Source organism: Rhinoraja longicauda, chromosome 29 (assembly GCF_053455715.1).
Source record: "Rhinoraja longicauda isolate Sanriku21f chromosome 29, sRhiLon1.1, whole genome shotgun sequence".
Lineage (NCBI taxonomy): Eukaryota > Metazoa > Chordata > Chondrichthyes > Rajiformes > Arhynchobatidae > Rhinoraja > Rhinoraja longicauda.
Window position 1 is genome coordinate 3,897,645 of NC_135981.1, and position 23,095 is coordinate 3,920,739.

Consider the following 23,095-nt stretch of genomic DNA (forward strand, 5'->3'; position numbering starts at 1 on the left):
TTGCATAGGAGAAAAACTGCAGATGCTGGTTTAAATCGAAGGTGGACACAAAATGCTGGAGTAACTCAGCGGGTCAGGCAGCATCTCGGGAGAGAAGGAATGGGTGACGTTTCCGGTCGAGATGCTGCCTGACCCGCTGAGTTTCCTCCAACATTTTGTGTCTACCTTTCTACTTTCTTTCTTCCTCCTCTTAATGTTACCTATTTTCACCCAGTTCCTTGGAATCTTGTGGCTTCCATTTCTAACGGCACCTCTCGGGGACTCCTGACTTTACTTTAGGCTTTAGAGATACAGCGCGGAAACAGGCCCTTCGGCCCACCGAGTCCGCACCGACCAGCGATCCCCCCCCTCTAGACTAGTACTATCGTACACAGTAGGGACAATTTACACTTTTACCAAATCCAATTAACCTACAAACCTACAGAAGTGCATTGTCCAGTCCATGGAGATGGATAGGAACAGAATGTGCTACAGATACAGCAAGGGAAAAGGCCCTTCGGCCCACCAAACACTAGTATTATCCCAAACACGAGGGACAATTTTTACAATATGTACCATCGCCATTTAAGCTACAAACCTGCACGTTTTTGGAGGAAACCCAGGCACCCGTAGAAGACCCACACAGGTCACAGGGAGAACGTACAAACTCCGTACAGGCAGCACCCGTAGTCAGGATTCAACCCAGGTCTCTGGCGCTATAAGTCTGCAACTCTTCCGCTGCGCCACCATGCTGCCATTGATGTCTAAATACTGGATACATTTCTTCTTTGTGGTTCTACACTTTGATGTATTAATGGGCCTGTTTCCGTGTTGTGGGTCTCAGTGACTCTGAGGGCTGGAGAGACAGGATATATATAATAACCGATAAACAGGAAACGACAACCATATCATTAAACAAATTACAGTGCACAATGAAAATGAGAGGCGTTTCGGTGATGGGTTAATTCTTCACACATTGTTTAAAAATGTAGGATGGAACTGCCAATGCCGGTTTATAGACAATAGACAATAGGTGCAGGAGGAGGCCATTCGGTCCTTCGAGCCAGCACCACCATTCAATGTGACCATGGCTGATCATTCTCAATCAGTACCCCGTTCCTGCCTTCTCCCCATACCCCCTGACTCCGCTATCCTTAAGAGCTCTATCCAGCTCTCTCTTGAAAGCATTCAGAGAATTGGCCTCCAATGCCTTCTGAGGCAGAGTATTCCACAGATTCACAACTCTGACTGAAAAAGTTTTTCCTCATCTCCGTTCTAAATGACCTACCCCTTATTCTTAAACTGTGGCCCCTGGTTCTGGACTCCCCCAACATTGGGAACATGTTTCCTGCCTCTAACGCGTCCAAACCGTTGTCCAATCCTAACGTTACACCAAAGATAGACGCAAAATGCTGGAGTAACTCAGCGGGGCAGGCAGCATCTCTGGAGAGAAGGAATGGGTGAAGTTTCAGGTCAAGACCTATCTGAAGAAGGGTCTCGACCCGAAACGTCACCCATTCATTCTACCCAGAAATGCTGCCTGTTCCGCTGAGTTACTCCAGCATTTTTGTGTCTGTCGTTGTTGTTTAAAACATTTCTCTGGAGCTCTCTCTGTCAGGGGTTGGTCAATCCTAGTGCGACAGGTTGCTCAAGGAGAGGCTGCATAAAGGGCGGTAGAGTTGCTGCCTTACAGCGCCACAGATCCGGGTTCAATCCTGACTACGTGGTGCTTGTCTGTACGGAGTTTGTACGTTCTCCCTGTGACCTGTGTGGGTCTTCTACGGGTGCCTGGGTTTCCTCCAAAAACGTGCAGGTTTGTAGCTTAAATGGCTTCGGTAATATTGTCCCCAGTGTGTAGGACAGAACTTGTGTACGGGATGATCACTGGTCAGCACGGACTCGGTGGGCCGAAGGGCCTGCTTGAACACACCAGGTCTCTATCTAATCTACACTGAACGTAACTAAAGTAAAGACAAAGGGCTGTGAGATAAAGAGAGAAGAGGCATGAAATGTGAGGCTGGAATACAGCTTGAAGCCGCAGAGGGAGGGGAAGGGGGGGGCAAGATTGTGGGAGAAATGGGTGCAGGGAAGAGAGGAGGGACAGCTCTCTACACCTGAGATAGACACAAAATGCTGGAGTAACTCAGCGGGACAGGCAACATCCCAGGAGTAAAGGAAGAGGTGACGTTTCGGGTCGAGACCCTGCTACAGACCTGAAACGTTGCCGATTCCTTCTCTCCAGACCGATTGAGTTACTCCAGCATTTTGTGTCTATCTTCAGTGTAAGCCGGCAACAGCACCTCCTTCCTACACAAATTTCTCTACACTCGAGGCCAGCTAAGGCCCACGGCCCTCAAATTTGAGGAAGGATATTCTTGCTATTGAGGGCGTGCAGCGTTAATTCCCGGAATGGCGGGACTGTCATATGTTGAAAGACTGGAGCGACTAGGCTTGTATACACTGGAATTTAGAAGGATGAGAGGGGATCGTATCGAAATGTATAAGATTATTAAGGGGTTGGACACGTTAGAGGCAGGAAACATGTTCCCAATGTTGGGGGAGTCCAGAACCAGGGGCTACAGTTTAAGAATAAGGGATAGGCCATTTAGAACGGAGATGAGGAAAAACTTTTTCAGTTAGAGAGTTGTAAATCTGTGGAATTCTCTGCCTCAGAAGGCAGTGGAGGCCAATTCTCTGAATGCACTCAAGGGAGAGCTAGGTTAGAGCTCTTAAAGATAGTGGAGTCAGGGGGTATGGGGAGAAGGCAGGAACTGGGAACTGATTGAGAATGATCAGCCATGATCACATTGAATGGTGGTGCTGGTTCGAATGGCCGAATGGCCTCCTCCTGCACCTATTGTCTATTGGCCCCTCCAGAATTTAGTTTAGTTTAGAGATACAGCGCAGAAACGGGACCTTCGGCTCGCCGGGTCCGCGCCGACCAGCGACCCCCGCTCATTAACACCATCCGACACACACTAGGGACAATTTACAATTACACCAAGACAATTACAATTAATTTCTGTGGGGAAAATCAGTGGATCTGATCGGAGAAAACCCAAGCAGGTCACGGGGAGAACGTACAAGCGCCCGTAGTCGGGATCGAACCCGGGTCTCTGGCACTGAAAGCACCGTAAGGCAACAACTCTACCGCTGCGGCACGGTGCCGCCCAATTGATTGATGGCCACCGCCCCGGCTGTGTTTGATGCTGATCTTTGCAGGTCGCTGCCTAGAAACATAGAAACATAGAAAATAGGTGCAGGAGTAGGCCATTCGGCCCTTCGAGCCTGCACCGCCATTCAATATGATCATGGCTGATCATCCAGCTCAGTAACCTGTACCTGCCTTCTCTCCATACCCCCTGATCCCTTTAGCCACAAGGGCCACATCTAACTCCCTCTTAAATATAGCCAATGAACTGGCCTCAACTACCTTCTGTGGCAGAGAATTCCACAGACTCACCACTCTCTGTGTGAAGAAATGTTTTCTCATCTCGGTCCCAAAAGACTTCCCCCTTATCCTTAAGCTGGGCCCCTGGTTCTGGACTTCCCCAACATCGGGAACAATCTTCCCGCATCTAGCCTCTTCAACACCTTAAGAATTTTATATGTTTCAATAAGATCCCTCCTCAGTCTTCTAAATTCCAGCGAGTACAAGCCCAGCCTATCCAGTCTTTCTTCATATGAAAGTCCTGCCATCCCAGGGATCAATCTGGTGAACCTTCTCTGTACTCCCTCTAAGGCTAGAATGTCTTTCCTCAGATTAGGTTTGGTGTTTGACCACGTTGCGTTCTGTCTATCCCGTGGCGGTCCGGGCTTGTTCTCCGTCCGCTGTGTGTGTTGCTGATGTCGGCTGTGTTTGGCCCGCCAGGTATCTATGCGCACAAGGAGATCCCCCTGTCGCTCAGCGGTGGTGTGCTGGGAGCCGGCTGCAGTACTCCGCTCTCCTCCAACATCCTCACCCATCCTCACCGCACATCGCACCTGATGCACATGAACCGCCCCTCTCTACCTGGCTGCATGACTGCCACTGCCTCCATCACCTCTTCCCAGGTAAGAAACCCGACAAGGCGGTCACAGAACGCTGCAGTAACTCAGTGGGTCAGGCAGCGTGAGTGAACTCATAAGGTCGTAAATCATAGGAGCAGAATTAGGCTATCAAGTCTACTCCGCCATTCAGTCATGGCTGATCCATCTCTCCCTCCTAACCCCATTATTACATATATAACATATAACAACTACAGCATGGAAACAGGCCTGTCCGGCCCTACCAGTCCACGCCGACCATTCTCCCTGACCTAGTCTCATCTACCTGCACTCAGACCATAACCCTCTAATCCCCTCCTATCCATATACCTATCCAATTTACTCTTAAATAATAAAATCGAGCCAGCCTCCACCACTTCCACCGGAAGCCCATTCCATACAGCCACCACCCTCTGAGTAAAGAAGTTACCCCTCATGTTACCCCTAAACTTTTGTCCCTCAATTCTGAAGCTATGTCCCCTTGTTGGAATCTTCCCCACTCTCAAAGGGAAAAGCCTACCCACGTCAACTCTGTCCGTCCCTCTCAAAATTTTAAAAACCTCTATCAAGTCCCCCCTCAACCTTCTACGCTCCAAAGAATAAAGACCCAACCTGTTCAACCTCTCTCTGTAACCTAAGTGCTGAAACCCAGGCAACATTCTAGTAAATCTCCTCTGTACCCTCTCCATTTTGTCTCCTGCCTTCTCCCCATATCCCCTGACACTCGCACTAATCAAGAATCTATCTATCTCTGCCTTCAAAATATCCACTGACTTGGCCTCCACAGCCTTCTGCTGCAAAGAATTCCACAGATTCACCACCCTCTGACTAAAGAATTCTCTCCTCATCTCCTTCCTAAAAGAACATCCTTTAATTGTGAGGCTGTGACCTCTAGTCCTAGACTCTCCCACTAGTGGAAACTTCCTCTCCACATCCACTCTATCCAAGCCTTTCACTATTCTGAATAGTTTCAATGACACCCCCCCCCCCCCCCCCTCATTCTTCTAAACTCCAGCGAGTTTTTCTCTGGAGAAAAGGAATGGGTGACGTTTCGGGTTCAGAATGAGAGTCAGGTGAAAGGGAAATGAGAGACGGAGATATAGAAGGTGGATGGGACAAACGAACGAAAGATATGCAGAAAAGCAACAAAGACTAAGTCTTGCTACCGTCTTTCACAGACTGCTGCTGAGAGTTCAAAGGAGTTTTAATATTTTCTGGCACAGTTTTCACTCCCAGCTGTGTGTACCTATTTTTTACACAAAGGGTGGTGGGTGTACAGAACGAGCTGTCAGAGGAGGTAGTTGAGGCTGAGGAGGAGGTAGTTTAAGAAACAGTGAGACAGGTACATGGATAGGACAGGTATGGAGGGATATGGACCAAATGCGGGCAGGTGGGACTAGTGTAGCTGGGACATGTTGGCCGGTGTGGGCAAGTTGGGCCGAAGGGCCTGTTCCACGCTGCATCACTCTATAACCCTACTGTCCACGGTGGCGCAGCGGTAGAGTTGCTGCCTTGCAGCGCTTACAGCGCCGGAGACCTGGGTTCGATCCTGACTACGGGTGCAGTCTGCACGGAGTTTGTACGTTCTCCCCGTGACTGCGTAGGCTTTTTCCGAGACCTTCGGTTTCCTCCCACACTCCAAAGACGTACGGGTTTGTAGGTTAATTGACTTGGTGTATGTGTAAATTGTCCCTAGTGTTAATAGACAATCGACAATAGGTGCAGGAGGAGGCCATTCGGCCCTTCGAGCCTGTAAGCACCGCCATTCAATGTGATCATGGCTGATTATTTTCAATTAGTACCCCGTTCCTGCCTTCTCCCCATACCCCCTGACTCCGCTATCCTTAAGAGCTCTATCTAGTTCTCTCTTGAATGCATTCAGAGAATTGGCCTCCACTGCCTTCTGAGGCAGAGAATTCCACAGATTCACAACTCTCTGACTGAAAAGGTTTTTCCTCATCTCAGTTCTAAATAGCCTACCCCTTATTCTTAAACTGTGGCCCATTGTTCTGGACTCCCCCAACATTGGGAACATGTTTCCTGCCTCTAACGTGTCCAACCCCTTAACAATCTTATACGTTTCGACAAGATCCCCTCTCATCCTTCTAAATTCCAGTGAATGCAAGCCTAGTCGATCCAGTCTTTCAACATACGACAGTCCCGCCATTCCGGGAACTAACCTAGTGAACCTACGCTGCACGCCCTCAATATGCGGGGATCGCTGGTCGGTGCAGACTCGGTGGGCCGAAGGGCCTGTTTCCGCGCTGTGTCTCTAAACTAAACCTAACCCAACCTGTGTGTGTTCTGTGTAGGAAAATAACTGCAGATGCTGGTACAAATCGAAGGTGTCTCAAAAAAGCTGGAGTAACTCAGCGGGTCAGGCAGGCAGACCCGAAACGTCACCCATTCCTTCTCTCCTGAGATGCTGCCTGACCCGCTGAGTTACTCCAGCTTTTTTGTGAGACCTTGTACGTGCGCTGTGGGTCAGTCTGGAGTGCCACCTGCTGGTTTAACATCAACCTGTGGTTCAGAGACCGCACGTCATCACGTAACCTCACCATACCTGGCCCCCTGCCTATTAACCCTTGCCTGGCCGAGGAGAAGGGAGACACAGATGTCAGCACAGATGCCCTGCACACAAGTGTTGTAGGTGGAACGTCCTGACCTCTGTCCATACAGCATCTTTCACTCAATCGTAGGAGCCCCACACCCACTCTTCCACCCAAATTTAAGACTCAATTGGAAAAGACGCGTGCAGGGAGGAACTGCAGATGCTGGTTTACACCGAAGATAGACACAAAATGCCGGAGTAACTCAGCGGGACAGGCAGGCAGCATCTCTGGACAGGAGGACCCGAAACGCCATCCGTTCCTTCCCTCCGGAGATGCTGCCTGTCCCGCTGAGTTACTCCGGCATTTTGTGTCCCTCTTCAATTGAAAAAGATGTTGGTCAGGATTCGCTGAGGTGTGAGTGCAGATTGTTAAGTTTCCTGGAGAAAAGGTTTAGGTGACATTTCGGGTCGAGACCCTTCATCGGACTGCAATCAGAAGCAGCCTGGTGAAGGATTTCGACCCGAAACGTCACCAATAAACGGCCCTTTTATTCTGAGGCTGTGCCCTCTGCTCCTATTTCTCTCCCACTAGTGGAAACATCCCCTCCAAGTCCACTCTATCCAGGCCTCTCATTATCCGGTGGGTTTCAGTGAGTCTGGCTGCTGTCTCTGCGTTCTCCTCCCTTTGCCCTTCGCACCCAATAACTTTCAAGACAAGGAGCACTGTTCTCCTGCATGTAGGTAATTTGCAGCTCTGCCGGGGAATAAATCTCCATTTGATGGGCCTGTCGTTTTCTTCCAAACATCCAATCCGTACACTTCATGCATTCAAATGTTGCAGCACAGTGAGATTTATACCTTTTTTTATGTTGCTCGTGGTATACGTTTCCTTTCATTGGAACTGCTAAAGGTAAAAGCAAGGGGACGTGCAGGCAGGGAGCTCTTTGGCAAGGGAACAATTCCCTATTTCATCCCGAACTAGAGTGTCAAAGGCAGAGAGAGTTTCAATCTTCAGGGATCCACTTTTAAAACACAACCTGAGAAAGATGCATTAGACAGCAGCTAAAAAGATAGACACCAAATTCTGGAGTAACTCAGCGGGTCAGGCAGCATCTCTGGAGAGAAGGAATGGGTGACGTTTCGGGTCGAGACCCTTCTTCAGACTGATCAATGCCTAGGAAGGAACTGCAGATGCTGGTTTTAACTGAAGGTAGACGCAAAAAGCTGGAGTAACTCAGCGGGTTAGACAACATCTCTGGAGAAAAGGAATAGGTGCTGTTTCAGGTCGAGATCCTTTTTCTGAGATGCTGTCTGACCCGCCGAGTTACTCCAGCTTTTTGTGTCTACCTTTAGAATAGATCACTGTTGGCAAGGGGAAGGTGACAACGAGGAATACAATGTAAAATGTAATCAGGCGGACAGTCAGGCTTGTCAGAGAACTGGGATGGGGGAGGGATGGGGAGAGGGAGAGGGAAAGCAAGGGTTAATCTGCATTAAATCCACTGCCCCAGTGGCTCCTCCTGATCTCTGCTGAGCAGGGGGGGGGCCTAAAAGTGCTCTCAGGTTGAACAAGGTGACCCCATAAACAGGCAGAATATGTAGACTTTGGAGAGGATGCAGAAGAGTTTTGGTCTCCTAATTTGAGGAAGGACATCCTTGTAATTGAGGCAGTGCAGCGTAGGTTCACGAGATTGATGGCGGGACTGTCATATGAGGAAAGATTGAAAAGACTGGGCTTGTATTCACTGGAGTTTAGAAGGATGAGACGGGATCTTATGGAGAGATATAAAATTATAAAAGGACTGGACAAGCTAGATGCAGGTAAAATGTTCCCAATGTTGGGCGAGTCCACAAACCAGGGGCCACAGTCTAAAGGGCCTGTCCCAATTAGGCAATTTTAAGGCGACTGCCGGCGACTAGGCTGTCGCCGATAGTTCGCCGGGGTGTCGCGGGCATGATCGTGAGGAGTCTTCTAAAGATCGTAGTGGATCTCGGCGACAGCTGGCTTGTCGCCAGGTATCGTTGCTTATTGTGGGCGCTGTCACATGCTGTCCCCAGGTTTGATAGGCTCTCTTAAGATGCATTTAGAAGCACATAATATTAAAATAAGTAAAGTCATTTCAAAATACCATAAAATGCATGTGTTTAACCAATTTATTTACCGTCAGGACATTTGACAGGTAGATTGGAGGCGACAGTTTGACAGTCAGGTAAGCGTGGGGATGTTCGCGATGCTTATGGCCATCAGCCATTACATTTAAAGTGGGCTCCAAACCCAGATATGCAACCCAGAAACCAGATATGCATCTCCCTTACATTTTCAAAGAATGCCCACACACTTTTCACAAAAATCCACTTAACCACTTAAAAAAATGTTTTTTTAATACAGCTGTTAGTAAACTGGAAATAAATCCAGTTTATTCCTTGTTACAGTGAAGATTGTTTTATAAGTAACCCATACAAGGTGTTATATTCAAAACTCTCAAGTACTTACCGACTTGTCAGTGATTTCAGCGAAAATTAGGACGCCAGAGAAGCATTGACAGCGTGGGAATTTTCACGATGTTTCAGAAGACGGTGTAATCTCGACCTGACTCGTCTGGTCATTGTCGTAGGGTAAAATAAAAGTTTGGCGATCTGCTACGACTTTGACAGTCGCCAAAAAAATTGGGACAGGCCCTTTAGAATAAAGGGGAGGCCATTTAAAGCTGAGGTGAGAAGGAACTTTTTCACCCAGAGAGTTGTGAATTTGTGGAATTCTCTGCCACAGAAGGCAGTGGAGGCCAAATCACTGGATGGATTTAAGAGAGAGTTAGATAGAGCTCTAGGGTCTAGTGGAATCAAGGGATAAGGGGAGAAGGCAGGCACGGGTTATTGATTGTGGACGATCAGCCATGACCACAATGAATGGCGGTGCTGGCTCGAAGGGCCGAAAGGCCTCCTCCTGCACCTATTTTCTATGTTTTCTAAGAGGATTGCCGGACGGAATACTGCCTGGATTAGAGGATATTAGTTCTATGGAGGGGTTAAACAAACTTAAGTGCGGCACGGTGGCGCAGCGGTAGAGTTGCTGCCTTACAGCGCCAGAGGCCCGGGTTCGATCCTGACTACGGGTGCTGCCTGTATGGAGTTTGTACGCTCTCCCCGTAACCGCGTGGGTTTTCCCCGGGTGCTCCAGGTTCCTCCCACAGTGCAAAGATGTACAGGTTTGCAGGTTAATTGGCTTCTGTAAAGATTGTAAATTGTCCATAGACACAACATGCTGGAGTAACTCAGTGGGACAGGCAGCATATCTGGATAGGAGGAATGGGTGACGTTTCGTGTCGAAACACTTCTTCAGACTGAGAGTCAGGGGAGAGGGAGTCTCGAGATATGGAGGGGTGAGGTGTGAAAACAACAGATCAAACATATGACAATATCAGACCATGATGAGGAAATGTTGAATGGTTCATTGTTAGCTGAAGGGCGATTGGATCGAGAAAAACTAAACATAGTTTAGTTTAGTGATACAGCGTAGAAACAGGCCCTTCGGCCCACCGAGTACACGCTGACCATCGATCACGCATACACTAGTTCTATCCTACCACTTTGGGGCAGCACGGTGGCGCAGCGGTAGAGTTGCTGCCTTACAGCGAACGCAGCGCCAGAGACCCGGGTTCGACCCCGACTACGGGCGCTGCCTGTATGTTCTACCCGTGACCTGCGTGGGTTTTCTCCGGGTTCTGCGGTTTCCTACCACACTCCAAAGACGTACGGGTTTGTAGGTAAATTGGCTTGGTAAATGTTAAAAAGAAATTGTCCCCAGTGGGTGTAGGATAGTGTCAGTGTGCGGGGATCGCTGGTCGGCGCGGACCCGGTGGGCCGAAAGGTCCTGTTTCCACACTGTGTCCCTAATCTAAACTAAACTAAACACTCGGGACAATCTACCGAAGACAATGTAATTGTTCAGTTTCGGGACATGCGACAATAAAACACCCTTGTCTCTCTTGACCAGCATTGTTCTGCTTTGTCTGTGCAGGTATTTTCCCTACCTGGCTCCTCGTATAGCCTGACTCCTTCCAATATCTTTGGAGGTCCAATAACACCTGGGTCATCCATCTCTTCGCTTCTCAACCCCGTGGAAACCAGTCAAACAGGTAGGTAAAGACAGACGCAGAAAGCTGGGGTCACTCAGTGGGACAGGCAGCATCTCGAGACAGAAGCAATGGGGTGGCACTTCGGGCTTTCAGGTAGTGTAAGGAAATAACTGCAGATGCTGGTACAAATCGAAGGTATTTATTCACAAAATGCTGGAGTCACTCAGCAGGTCAGGCAGCATCTCAGGAGAGAAGGAATGGGTGACGTTTCGGGTCGAGACCCTTCTTCAGACTGATGTCAGGGGGGCGGGACAAAGGAAGGATGTAGGTGGAGACAGGAAGATAGAGGGAGAACTGGGAAGGGGGAGGGGAAGAGAGGGACAGAGGAACTATCTAAAGTTGGAGAAGTCGATGTTCATACCACTGGGCTGCAAACTGCCCAAGCGAAATATGAGGTGCTGTTCCTCCAATTTCCGGTGGGCCTCACTATGGCACTGGAGGAGGCCCATGACAGAAAGGTCAGATTGGGAGTGGGAGGGGGAGTTGAAGTGCTCGGCCACCGGGAGATCAGGTTGGTTAAGGCGGACTGAGCGAAGGGTTGAGCGAAACGATCGCCGAGCCTGCGCTTGGTTTCACCGATGTAAAGAAGTTGACATCTAGAGCAGCGGATACAATAGATGAGGTTGGAGGAGGTACAGGTGAACCTCTGTCTCACCTGGAAAGACTGTTTGGGTCCTTGGATGGAGTTGAGGGGGGAGGTAAAGGGACAGGTGTTGCATCTCGTGCGGTTGCAGGGGAAAGTGCCCGGGGATGGGGTGGTTTGGGTAGGAAGGGACGAGTGGACCAGGGAGTTACGGAGGGAACGGTCTCTGCGGAACGCAGAAAGGGGGGGGATGGGAAGATGTGGCCAATGGTGGGGTCCCGTTGTAGGTGACGGAAATGTTGGAGGATGATTTGTTGGATACGCTGGCTGGTGGGGTGGAAGGTGAGAACGAGGGGGATTCTGTCCTTGTTACGAATAGGGGGAGGGGGAGCAAGAGCGGAGCTACGGGATGTAGAAGAGACCCTAGTGAGAGCCTCATCTATAATGGAAGAGGGGAAGCCCCGTTTCCTGAAGAATGAGGACATCTCTGATGCCCTAGTGTGAAACACCTAATCCCGGGCGCAGATGCGGCGTAGACGGAGGAATTTGGAGTAGGGGATAGACTTTTTGCAGTCAGGTAGGTAAGCTCTCCTCTCACCTGAGCTCCATGACAAGGAGCCTTTGGAAGTAACTTAACTCCAGCAGTGAGCACTGGACTCGATTTGCCGAGGCAGTTCTTTCCGGACGTCATTCATGTTTGTTTCCGATCCTTCTTCACATTCCAGACTTAGTCATCGCAAAGCCTCACAGATAGGGGTTGCCAACTATCTCGCTCCCAAATAAGGGACAAGGTGACATCACCGCCCCGCGCCCCCCGTGACCAGCCAGCGGCCACGTGCTCCCACTCCACCAATGGCGGCCGCCCGGGCCGGGAGGCGGGTTGCTATGCAACCTCCAGACCTACAGCAGCCCCTCGGGGTCTACAGTGTCTGGACCGACACTGTCCGTACTTGCAGCATCCGGACCGACACTGTCCGGACCTACAGCATCCGGACCTACACTGTCCGGACTTGCAGCATCCGGACCGACACTGTCCGGACCTACAGCATCTGGACCTACAGTCTCCGGGTCTACAGTGTCTGGACCTACAGTCTCCGGGTCTACAGTGTCTGGACCTACACTGTCCGGACCTAGAGCGTTGGGGCCTACACTGTCCGGGCCTACAGCACCCCCTGGGCCTACAGCGCCCCCCAGGCCTAATCCGGGACAAGGGCGGTCCCGTACGGGACAAACCAATTTAGCCCAAAATACGGGATGTCCCGGCTAATACGGGACAGTTGGCGACCCGACTCACAGATGAGGCAGCATCAAGTCTGTAATCAGAATAGGAAGTGTTGGAAATGTATCATGGAGAGAGGAAGATGGAGGAACATGAAGAGAGAGGAACGCAGTACAAGCTTCGATTTGCAATCCTTCCTCAGACCGTTCGCACAAAGGGTCTCAGACCTGACACGTTGGAGCTGTAGTGCCGGAAGCAACAGCAGATGCTGGTTTATAAGGGAGGTAGACAATAAAGGTCGTGGGTCACACAGTGGCACAGCAGTAGAGCTGCTGCCTTACAGCACCAGAGATGCGGGTTTGATCCTAACTATGGGTGCTGTCTGTACGGAGTTTGTACGATTGCGTGGGTTTTCTCCGGATGCTCCGGTTTCCTCCCACACACCAAAGACATACAGGTTAATTGGCTTCGGGAAAAATTGTAAATTGTCCCTAGTGTGCAGGATAGTGTTAGTGTACGGGGTGATCTCTGGGCAGCGTGGACTCAGTGGGTCGAAGGGCCTGTTTCCATGCTCTATTTGTAAAGTCTGAAGAATGGGACTGAATAGATACTCTACAAACAACGAGCTGTGACTCGATGGGCTAACTTGCTCCCTCCTGGGCTGTAATAATTCTGTCATTCTACAAACCACCAGGTCGTAGAGTCAGGAAGGAACTGCAGATGCTGGTTTAAACCGAAAAAATGCACAAAATGCTGGAGTAACTCAGCGGGACAGGCAGCATCTCTGGAGAGAAAGAATGCGTGACGTTTCGGGTCGAGACCGTCTAAAGAAGTGTCTCGCCCCAAAACGTCACCCATTCCTTCTCTCCAGAGATGCTGCCTGTCCCGCTGAGTTTCTCCAGCGTTTTGTGTCGATCTTTGGTCGTAGAGTCACCTGTGGTGGGTGAAGGGAGTCAGAGAGACACAAAGGGTCAGGTCTGGAGGGGCTCAAGAGTTCTCAAAGGCTTATGGAACTGAGGAAGTCACAGCGAAGTCAACACATGTCCAGTATGTGTACAAGGGAACGCTATTAAATCCCTCTCTTGTTTGTCTTTCAGAGCCAGACATCGATGACAACGATTGCAGTTTTGTCTGCAGAGGCAGTTCTTCCAGAGGAAGTCTTTCTCCAACGTAAATGTTACACGTTACTTTATTCCGTACCTCTCGAGCTTGTCTGTACCGTGCTGATCTCTGGTTCAGCCAAGGGGCATTAATTAGCGTTAACAAAGGAGGCCCCGGTGTGGGGGAAAGGCCGAGGTCTAAGGGGGACCACAAATGGAACGTGTTAAAAACGGTTCGCAACCTGCATGTCATAAAGCCATGGAGCCTTACAGTGTGGCCCAACGCCCACACCGACCAACATGTCCCATCTACACTAGTCCCACCTGCCCGAGCTTGGTCCATATATCTCTCTTAACCTGTCCTCAACATTTCTTTATGTTTCTTTGGAATGTGGAAGGAAACCTCCACAGAAACCAATGTGGGAAGTCAAGTTGGAAGATGGGCCACTGTAGGTGTGAGCCAACAGTTCCTCCAGCAGCACCGCTTCATGGAAGGCCATTCTGCCCATTGCGTTCATGCCAGCAGCAGACTAATCAGACCAACTGCTTTCTGTCTCTGAGTCTGTGGTAATATGGTTATGACTCATGGGGTCGCCAACCGTCCCGTATTAGCCGGGACATCCCGTATTATAGGCTAAATTGGTTTGTCCCGTACCGGAATGCCCTTGTCCTTTATTAGGCTCGGGGGGCGCTGTAGGCCCGGACAGTGTAGGCCCGGACAGTGTAGGTCCGGACAGTGTAGGTCTAGACATAGAAACATAGAAACATAGAAAATAGGTGCAGGAGTAGGCCGTTCGGCCCTTCGAGCCTGCACCGCCATTCAATATGATCATGGCTGATCATCCAGCTCAGTAACCTGTACCTGCCTTCTCTCCATACCCCCTGATCCCTTTAGCAAAAAGGGCCACATCCAACTCCCTCTTAAATATAGCCAATGAACTGGCCTCAACTACCTTCTGTGGCAGAGAATTCCACAGACTCACCACTCTCTGTGTGAAGAAATGTTTTCTCATCTCGGTCCTAAAAGACTTCCCCCTTATCCTTAAGCTGTGACCCCTGGTTTTGGACTCCCCCAACATCGGGAACAATCTTCCCGCATCTAGCCTCTCCAACCCCTTAAGAATTTTATATGTTTCTATAAGATCCCCCCTCAGTCTTCTAAATTCCAGCGAGTACAAGCCGAGTCTATCCAGTCTTTCTTCATATGAAAGTCCCGCCATCCCAGGGATCAATCTAGTGAACCTTCTCTGTACTCCCTCTAAGGCAAGAACGTCTTTCCTCAGATTAGGAGACCAAAACTGCACACAATACTCCAGGTGCGGTCTCACCAATGCCCTGTACAACTGCAGTAGAACCTCCCTGCTCCTAAACTCAAATCCTCTTGCTATGAATGCCAACATACCATTCGCTTTCTTCACTGCCTGCTGCACCTGCACGCTTGCTTTCAATGACTGGTGCACCATGACACCCAGGTCACGTTGCTTCTCCCCTTCTATAGACAGTGCCGGCCCGGACAGTGTAGGTCTAGACAGTGTAGGCCCGGACAGTGTAGGCCCGGACAGTGTAGGCCCGAACAGTGTAGGTCCGGACAGTGTAGGTCCGGACAGTGTAGGTCTAGACAGTGTAGGCCCGGACAATGTAGGCCCGGACAGTGTAGGCCCGAACAGTGTAGGTCCGGACAGTGTAGGCCCGGGGGGGCGCTGTAGGCCCGGACAGTGTATGTCCGGACAGTGTAGCTCTGGACAGTGTAGGCCCGGACAGTGTAGCTCTGGACAGTGTAGCTCTGGACAGTGTAGGCCCGGACAGTGTAGGCCCGGACAGTGTAGGCCCAGACAGTGTAGGCCCGAACAGTGTAGGTCCAGACAGTGTAGGCCCGGGGGGGCGCTGTAGGCCCGGACAGTGTAGCTCTGGACAGTGTAGGCCCGGACAGTGTAGGTCCGGAGTGTAGGTCCGGACAGTGTAGGTCCGGACAGTGTAGGTCCGGACAGTGTAGGCCCGGACAGTGTAGGCCCGGACAGTGTAGGCCCGGACAGTGTAGGCCCGGACAGTGTAGGCCCGGACAGTGTAAGTCCAGAGGCCGGGCACCGCCTAACGGAGGTTGCGTAGCAACCCGCCTCCCGGCCCGGGCGGCCACCATCGGTGGACCGGGAGCACGTGGCCGGTGGCTGGGTGAGGTCACGTGGGGTGCGGGGCAGTGACGTCACCTTGTCCCTTATGTGGGACTGAGATAGTTGGGAACCTTAATGTCCACCCAGGCAGTTTTTGAGGGTTTGCACCCTTTAAAGATCCCGCTATCATCTTGAACACATGCCTACTGCTTTTCCTTGACCACTCTGCCAAGGAATTGGATTCCTCCTGTGAACCACTCAGGTTTCAACCCGTTGCTACCCATCCCAAAGACTCGCAGGTTGGTAGGTTGTGTAGGGGGAAACTGCAGATGCTGGTTCAAACCGAAGATAGACTCAGCGGGACAGGCAGCATCTCTGGACAGAAGGAATGGGTGACGTTTTGGTTCAAGACCCTTCTTCAGGCTGAGAGTCAGAGGAAAGGGAGACGAGATGGACAGTGATGTAGAGAGATGTAGAACAAATGAATGTGCATCACTGTCTATATCTCTGGTTTCCCTTTCCCCTGAATCTCAGTCGGAAGAAGGGTCTCAGCCCGAAACGTCACCTATTCCTTCTCTCCACAGATGCTACCTGACCCGCTGAGTTCCTCCAGCTTTTTGTGTCTATTTTCAGGTTGGCAAGTTGATTTGCTGCTGTAAGCCACACCTGGTGTGGAGGTAGGTAGCGGAATCTAGGGGGATGTATTCACGATGTTTAGTTTACGATTCAGATTATTATTTGAATGGTGTCAAGTTAGGGAAAAGGGACGTACAACAAGATCTGGGTGTCCTAGTGGATCAGTCACTGAAAGGAAGCATGCAGGTACAGCAGGCAGTGAAGAAAGCCAATGGAATGTTGGCCTTCATAACAAGGGGAGTTGAGTATAGGAGCAAAGAGGTCCTTCTGCAGTTGTACAGGGCCCTAGTGAGACCGCACCTGGAGTACTGTGTGCAGTTTTGGTCTCCAAATTTGAGGAAGGATATTCTTGCTATTGAGGGCGTGCAGCGTAGGTTCACTAGGTTAATTCCCAGAATGGCGGGACTATCATATGTTGAAAGAGTGGAGCGACTACGCTTGTATACACTGGAATTTAGAAGGATGAGAGGGGATCTTATTGAAACATATAGGATTATTAAGGGGTTGGACACGTGAGAGGCAGGAAACATGTTCCCAATGTCGGGGGAGTCCAGAACCAGGGGCCACAGTTTAAGAATAAGGGGTAGACCATTTAGAACGGAGATGAGGAAAAACTTTTTCAGTCAGAGAGTTGTAAATCTGTGGAATTGTCTGCCTCAGAAGCCAGTGGAGGCCAATTCTCTGAATGCTTTCAAGATAGAGCTAGATAGAGCTCTTAAGGATAGCGGAGTCAGGGGGTATGGGGAGAAGGCAGGAACGGGGTACTGATCGAGAATGATCAGCCATGATCACAGTGAATGGTGGTGCTGGCTCGAAGGGCCGAATGGCCTACTCCTGCACCTATTGTCTATTGTTCACTTCACCCCTACCCTGTTTGTTCCAGATCTCCCATCGGTGGCTTGTCCATCCTCTACGATCAGACGATACCCGGCCAGCTCGAGAATGTACCACAGACAACGTCCAACATAGAGGAGCTACTGGACAAGCACTGGAGTGGAGAAGGAGGCATTGACAGTAAGTGCAGGGTGTGGGCATGATGAGGATGCCCAACGTGCCTTTAGAATTAGACATGCAGCTTGGGAACAGTATGGTTATGGGGAGAAGGCAGGAGAACCCCATTACTCTGACAATGACATTAACGGGCGGCACGGCACGGTGGCGCAGCGGTAGAGTTGCTGCCTTACAGCGAATGCAGCGCCGGAGACCCGGGTTCGATCCCGGCTACGGGCGCCGTCTGTATGGGGTTTGTACGTTCTCCCCGTGGCCTGCTTGGGTTTTCTCCGAGATCTTCGGCTTCCACCCACAATCCAAAGACGTACAGGTGTGTAGGTTGATTGGCTTGATAAATGTTCAAAAAATTGTCCCTTGTGGATGCAGGGCAGTGTTAATGTGCGGGGATCGCTGGTCGGCGCGGACCCGGTGGGCCAAAAGGGCCTGTTTCCGCGCTGTATCTCTCTGCTTTGGATCCAATGGGCCTAATTCTGCCCGTAGAATTTATGAGCGTGACGTTTTGCTCGCACTTTCATTGTTACACGGGGACCCTGGTTTAAAGAGGTGGTTTGAATGCTGGGCTTACCTTGTCTCGGGGTCGATGCCGGCCAGCTGTGGCCAGTGTTTGAGGTTACGGGGAGAAGGCAAGGAGAATGGGGTTGAGAGGGAGAGATAGATCAGCCGTGATTGAACGGCGGAGTAGTCTTGATGGGCCGAATGGCCTAGTTCTGCTCCTATCACCGATGAACTTATGAAACAGGCCCTTCGGCTCACTGAGTCCACACCGACCATCGATCACCCGTTCACATTAGTTCTATGTTATCCCACATTCTCATCACACCAGGGGCGACTTACAGAGGCCCAAATAACCTACAAACCCGCACATCTTTGGGAGGAGACCAGAACACCCGGAGGAAACCCACGTGGTCACAGGGAGAAAGTGCAAACTCCACACACAGACAGCACCCGTAGTCAGGATGGAGACCTCCATCTCTTGCCCGGCATTGTGAGACGATGGCTCATGGTTCTGGGTTCAAAGGAAACATCTCTCTGCATCCAGCCCTTTGAGTCCTGTGGTTTCTGCAGTTTGCCTCCTCAGTATAGAGTGGAACATCTTGCGAACACTGAACGTAGTCTGCTGAATTGGAAGAGCTGTTCTCTTTGAAAGTGTGTCGGAAGGAACTGTAGTTGCTGGTTTATAGAAACATAGAAACATCGACAATCGGTGCAGGAGGAGGCCACTCGGCCCTTCGAGCCAGCACCGCCATTCATTGTGATCGTGGCTGATCATCCACAATCAGTAACCCATGCCTGCCTTCTCCCCATATCTCTTGATTCCACTGGCCCCTAGAGCTCTATCTAACTCACTCTTATCTAACTTATACCGAAGATAGACACAATATGCTGGAGTTACTCGGCGAGACAGGCAGCATCTCAGGAGAAAAAGAATAGGCGGCGTTTCGGGTCGGAACCCATCTTCAGACCGAACTTATAGGTGGTGGGGTAGGGAGGGGAAATAAATTGGAGGGAAGAAAAGGCCAGAACAAATCAGGGCTGGCAACAGATGACGTCAGGAAGGGTGGAGCCCACAATGGCACATTGCTGGCACCGTGCTCTATGACTGCACTGTATTAAAGGTGCGTATGCATGCCTATGGTGGCACAGTGGTAGAGTTGCTGCCTCACACCGCCAGAGATACGGGTTCGATCCTGACTACGGGTGCTGTCTGTACGGAGTTTGTACGTTCTCCCCGTGACCTGGGTGGGTTTTCTCCGCTATCTCCGGTTTCCTCCCACACTCCAAAGCCATGCAGGTTTGTAGGTTACTTGGCTCTGTATAATTGTAAATTGTCCCTGGTGTGTGTAGGATAGTGTCAGTGTGCGGGGATCGCTGGTCGGCGCGGGCCGAAGGGCCGAAGGGCCTGTTTCCGCGCTGTATCTCTAAACTAAACTAACTAAAACTAAACTCAAGCCAGAAATGAAGGCTGCCTTGGCAGGAGACACATGAAAGATAGGGTGGTCCTTTATTCTACTGTCTTCATTGGAAGAGAGGTAGACAATAGACAATAGACAATAGGTGCAGGAGGAGGCCATTCGGCCCTTCGAGCCAGCACCGCCATTCAATGTGATCATGGCTGATCATTCTCAATCAGTGCCCCGTTCCTGCCTTCTCCCCATACCCCCTGACTCCGCTATCCTTAAGAGCTCTATCCAGCTCTCTCTTGAATGCATTCAGAGAATTGGCCTCCACTGCCCTCTGAGGCAGAGAATTCCACAGATTCACAACTCTCTGACTGAAAAAGTTTTTCCTCATCTCAGTTCTAAATGGCCTACCCCTTATTCTTAAACTGTGGCCCCTTGTTCTGGACTCCCCCAACATTGGGAACATGTTTCCTGCCTCTAACGTGTCCAACCCCTTAATAATCTTATACCTTTCGATAAGATTTAATAATCTTATACGTTTCGCTGGCAGTAATGTTGCTGATGTTAACAGCAGACGTCTGAAGGTGCGGAATGCTGGGTGGGGATTAGCCAGCTTACCCTGGCTTGTGTAAAGACTTGTGAGGCCGCGTCTGGAAAATGGGGGATTACTTTGCATAAATAATTATTTCCACAAGTGACTAACTTGCGGTCTCCGACCCTTGCAGTTGTGGACATGTTAAAGTCACTGCACCTGCTACAACTGGACAACCGGAAGCTGCAGGAACAGATCATGAACCTGTCCACCAAGAAGGAGCGGCTTCAGCTGCTCAACGTCCAGCTCTCCGTCCCCTTCGCCAGTGTGACCTCCATCAACGGCCCGTCCTCCCAAGCGCACATGATCACCTCCCAGAACGGTAAGGACTGTGGGCGGTCACGGTGGCGCGGCGGTAGAGTCGCCGCCTGGCAGCGCTTGCGGCGCCGGAGACCCGGGTTCCATCCCGACCACGGGCGCCGTCTGTACGGGGTTTGCACGTTCTCCCCGTGACCCGCGCGGGTTTCCTCCGAGATCTTCGGTTTCCTCCCGCACTCCAAAGACGTGCAGGTTTGTAAGTAAATTGGCTTGGTTTAAATGTAAAAATTGTCCCTAGTGTGTGTAGGATAGTGTTAGTGTGCGGGGATCGCTGGGCGGCGAGGACCCGGTGGGTCGAAGGGCCTGTTTCCACGCTGTATCTCTAAACTAAACTGAACCAAAAGGGCTCATCCTGAGGTCAACCGTTGGCCCCTGCATCACTTGGCAATGAGGCTTTGATGGGGCCTCTGGCCATGAAAGAACAAATGATTCCCTCTATGAGTTCAAGGAAAGATTCAGCGGCATGGTGGCGCAGTGGTAGAGTCTCGTCTCTCCCTCACAGCGCCCGAGACCCAGGTTCAATCCTGACTGTGCGTCGTTTGTACGTTCTCCCTGTGACCTCCCTGGGAATTCACTGCCTCAGAAGGCAGTGGAGGCCAATTCTCTGAATGCATTCAAGAGAGAGCTCAATAGAGCTCTTAAGGATGGCGGAGTCAGGGGGTACGGGGAGAAGGCAGGAACGGGGTACTGATTGAGAATGATCAGCCATGATCACATTGAATGGCGGTGCTGGCTTGAAGGGCCGAATGGCCTACTCCTGCACCTATTGTCTATTGACCACGTGGGTTTTCTCCTGGTGCTCCGGTTTCGTCCCCACAGACGCACGCGCAGGTTTGCAGGTTAATTGGCTGCTGTATGTCGTCCCCAGTGTCTGTAGGATGGAACCAGCGTGCGGATCTTCCACCAGTTACAGACTGCTGGTGGAACTCGACGGGCCAGGCAGCATCTGCGGAGGGAATGGACAGGCAAGGTCAGGGCAGGACCCTTCTTCAGACTCTGATCTAATCAGTGGCCTGCTGGCACTCGGAATCCTAGTCATGCTGAAAAGATAATGGCACCTTGTAAAACTGGGAAATTATTATTTATCATGTCAACAAGACAGTGAGTGGCCCAGGAAACCATGGCAACATTGGCAACTTCCTATCCAATAAAAATGGCCTTTGTTTATCGAACTGTAAAGGTATATCATCAGGTCATAAATAAAAGGAGCAGAATTAGGCCATTCGGCCCATCAAGTCTACTCCGCCATTCAATCGTGGCTGATCTATCTCTCCCTCCTAACCCCATTCCCCTGCCTTCTCCCCATAACCCCTGACACCCGTCATATATATTATATGGATAATATTGACACTTTAAAATACTTAACAACTTGTAATTATCTTAAATTTCTGGGGAAAAAAATGTTCAGTGTTGTATCCGAAAACTGGTTAAATTAGTGTCTGTTTTGTGATCACTTTCTGTCCATTGCATGACATTAAATGTGGAGCAATTGAGTCAAACGGTAAAAAAAACAGGCCCTTCAGCCCAACTCGTCTGTGCTGGCCAAGATGTCCCATCCAAGCTGGTCCTAGTTACCCATGTTTGGTCCATATACCTCCAAATCTCTTCTCCCTGTGTCCATGCACCTGTTCGAATGTCTTTTAAATGTTGTATTGTACCTGCTTCAACTCCTTCCTTTGGCAGCTCATTCCACACGCCCACCTCCCTCTGTGTGGAAAGGATGTTACGTCAGGTTCCTGTCAAATCTTTCTCCGCTCACCTTAAACCGTTGCCCTTTAGTTCTTGATTCCCCTGCGCTGGGAAAAGACGTCAATATTCACTGTCCAGGCAAGTAAGATCCTCTGATGGAAAATTCTAGTCTCTTCTCTTCCCCCTCTCTCCCGCACACGCCTTTCAACCAGCACTGCCGAATCCTGACCCGCCTGGCCATTCATGACTTTAGACTTTAGAGATACAGCGCGGAAACAGGCCCTTCGGCCCACCGAGTCCGTGCCGACCAGCGATCCCCGCACTTTCCTACACACAGTTTTTACATTCACGCCAAGCCAGTGAACCTACAAACCTGCACGTCTTTGAAGTGTGCGTGGAAGCCGAAGGTCTCGGAGAAAACCCACGCAGGTCACGGGGAGAACGTACGAACTCCGCACAGGCAGCACCCGTAGTCGGGATCGAACCCGGGTCTCCGGCGCCGTGAGGCAGCAGCTCTACCCGCTGGATCACCGTGCCACCCCGAACTAACACCACAATTAAGTGTCAAGCACATAAGCACATGAATACCGACTGCATCTAATTTTGCTGCCTCTCGTTGGCAGACTACAGTTTCCCACTTCACGTCCCTTTGGGTATGAATCGGCTGTGAGGATCTGTGGGGCACATGCTGGTGCAGTCCCTGTCAAGTGGAAATCAGGTCTTTGGTGCCTTGGCTGGGGGTTTGGATTCAGTCACTGGGGTCCTGTGCTTGAGGGGGTGCCACAGGGGGCTGTGACATTCTGACTTACGTGACCATTAATCGGAACATTTCTCCCTCTTTCCCCTGGGTGCAGCTTGCAGCTCTGACCTGCTGAACAGCAGCAAGAGTCCTCCTTCCAAGAGCAGCTTCATTACTGAGAACTCCCTCTCCACGTCATCAGAGGTATTTAATAACTTTGCTCGGGGAAGATCAAATGGCACAAAACATTGGCCTTTCAACAGTCGCACACAAACATTCCCCCCTCACACCCCCCCCTCTCCCCCTTCCTCCATTTCCAGCCAGTTGACCAGGTCCACTGTTCATGTAGGGAAATAACTGCAGATGCTGGTACAAATCGAAGGTATTTATTCACAAAAAGCTGGAGTAACTCAGCGGGTCAGGCAGCATCTCAGGAGAGAAGGGATGGGTGGCGTTTCGGGTCGAGACCCTTCTTCAGACTGATGTCAGGGGAGGGGGCGGGACAAA

The 23,095-nt window shown here is 50.6% G+C and overlaps 1 protein-coding gene across 1 annotated transcript in view; it reads left to right on the forward strand.

Annotated features, from left to right (window-relative positions):
• The window catches only part of LOC144607539 (protein AF-10-like), a 184,435-nt gene that overhangs the window by 147,549 nt on the left and 13,791 nt on the right, over positions 1 to 23,095 (forward strand). The window contains exons 14-19 of the mRNA XM_078424433.1: positions 3,851 to 4,032; positions 10,575 to 10,692; positions 13,592 to 13,664; positions 17,222 to 17,352; positions 19,976 to 20,164; positions 22,704 to 22,792. Coding sequence (XP_078280559.1) covers positions 3,851 to 4,032; positions 10,575 to 10,692; positions 13,592 to 13,664; positions 17,222 to 17,352; positions 19,976 to 20,164; positions 22,704 to 22,792 — 782 coding nt within the window. The remainder of the gene's footprint in view (positions 1 to 3,850; positions 4,033 to 10,574; positions 10,693 to 13,591; positions 13,665 to 17,221; positions 17,353 to 19,975; positions 20,165 to 22,703; positions 22,793 to 23,095) is intronic.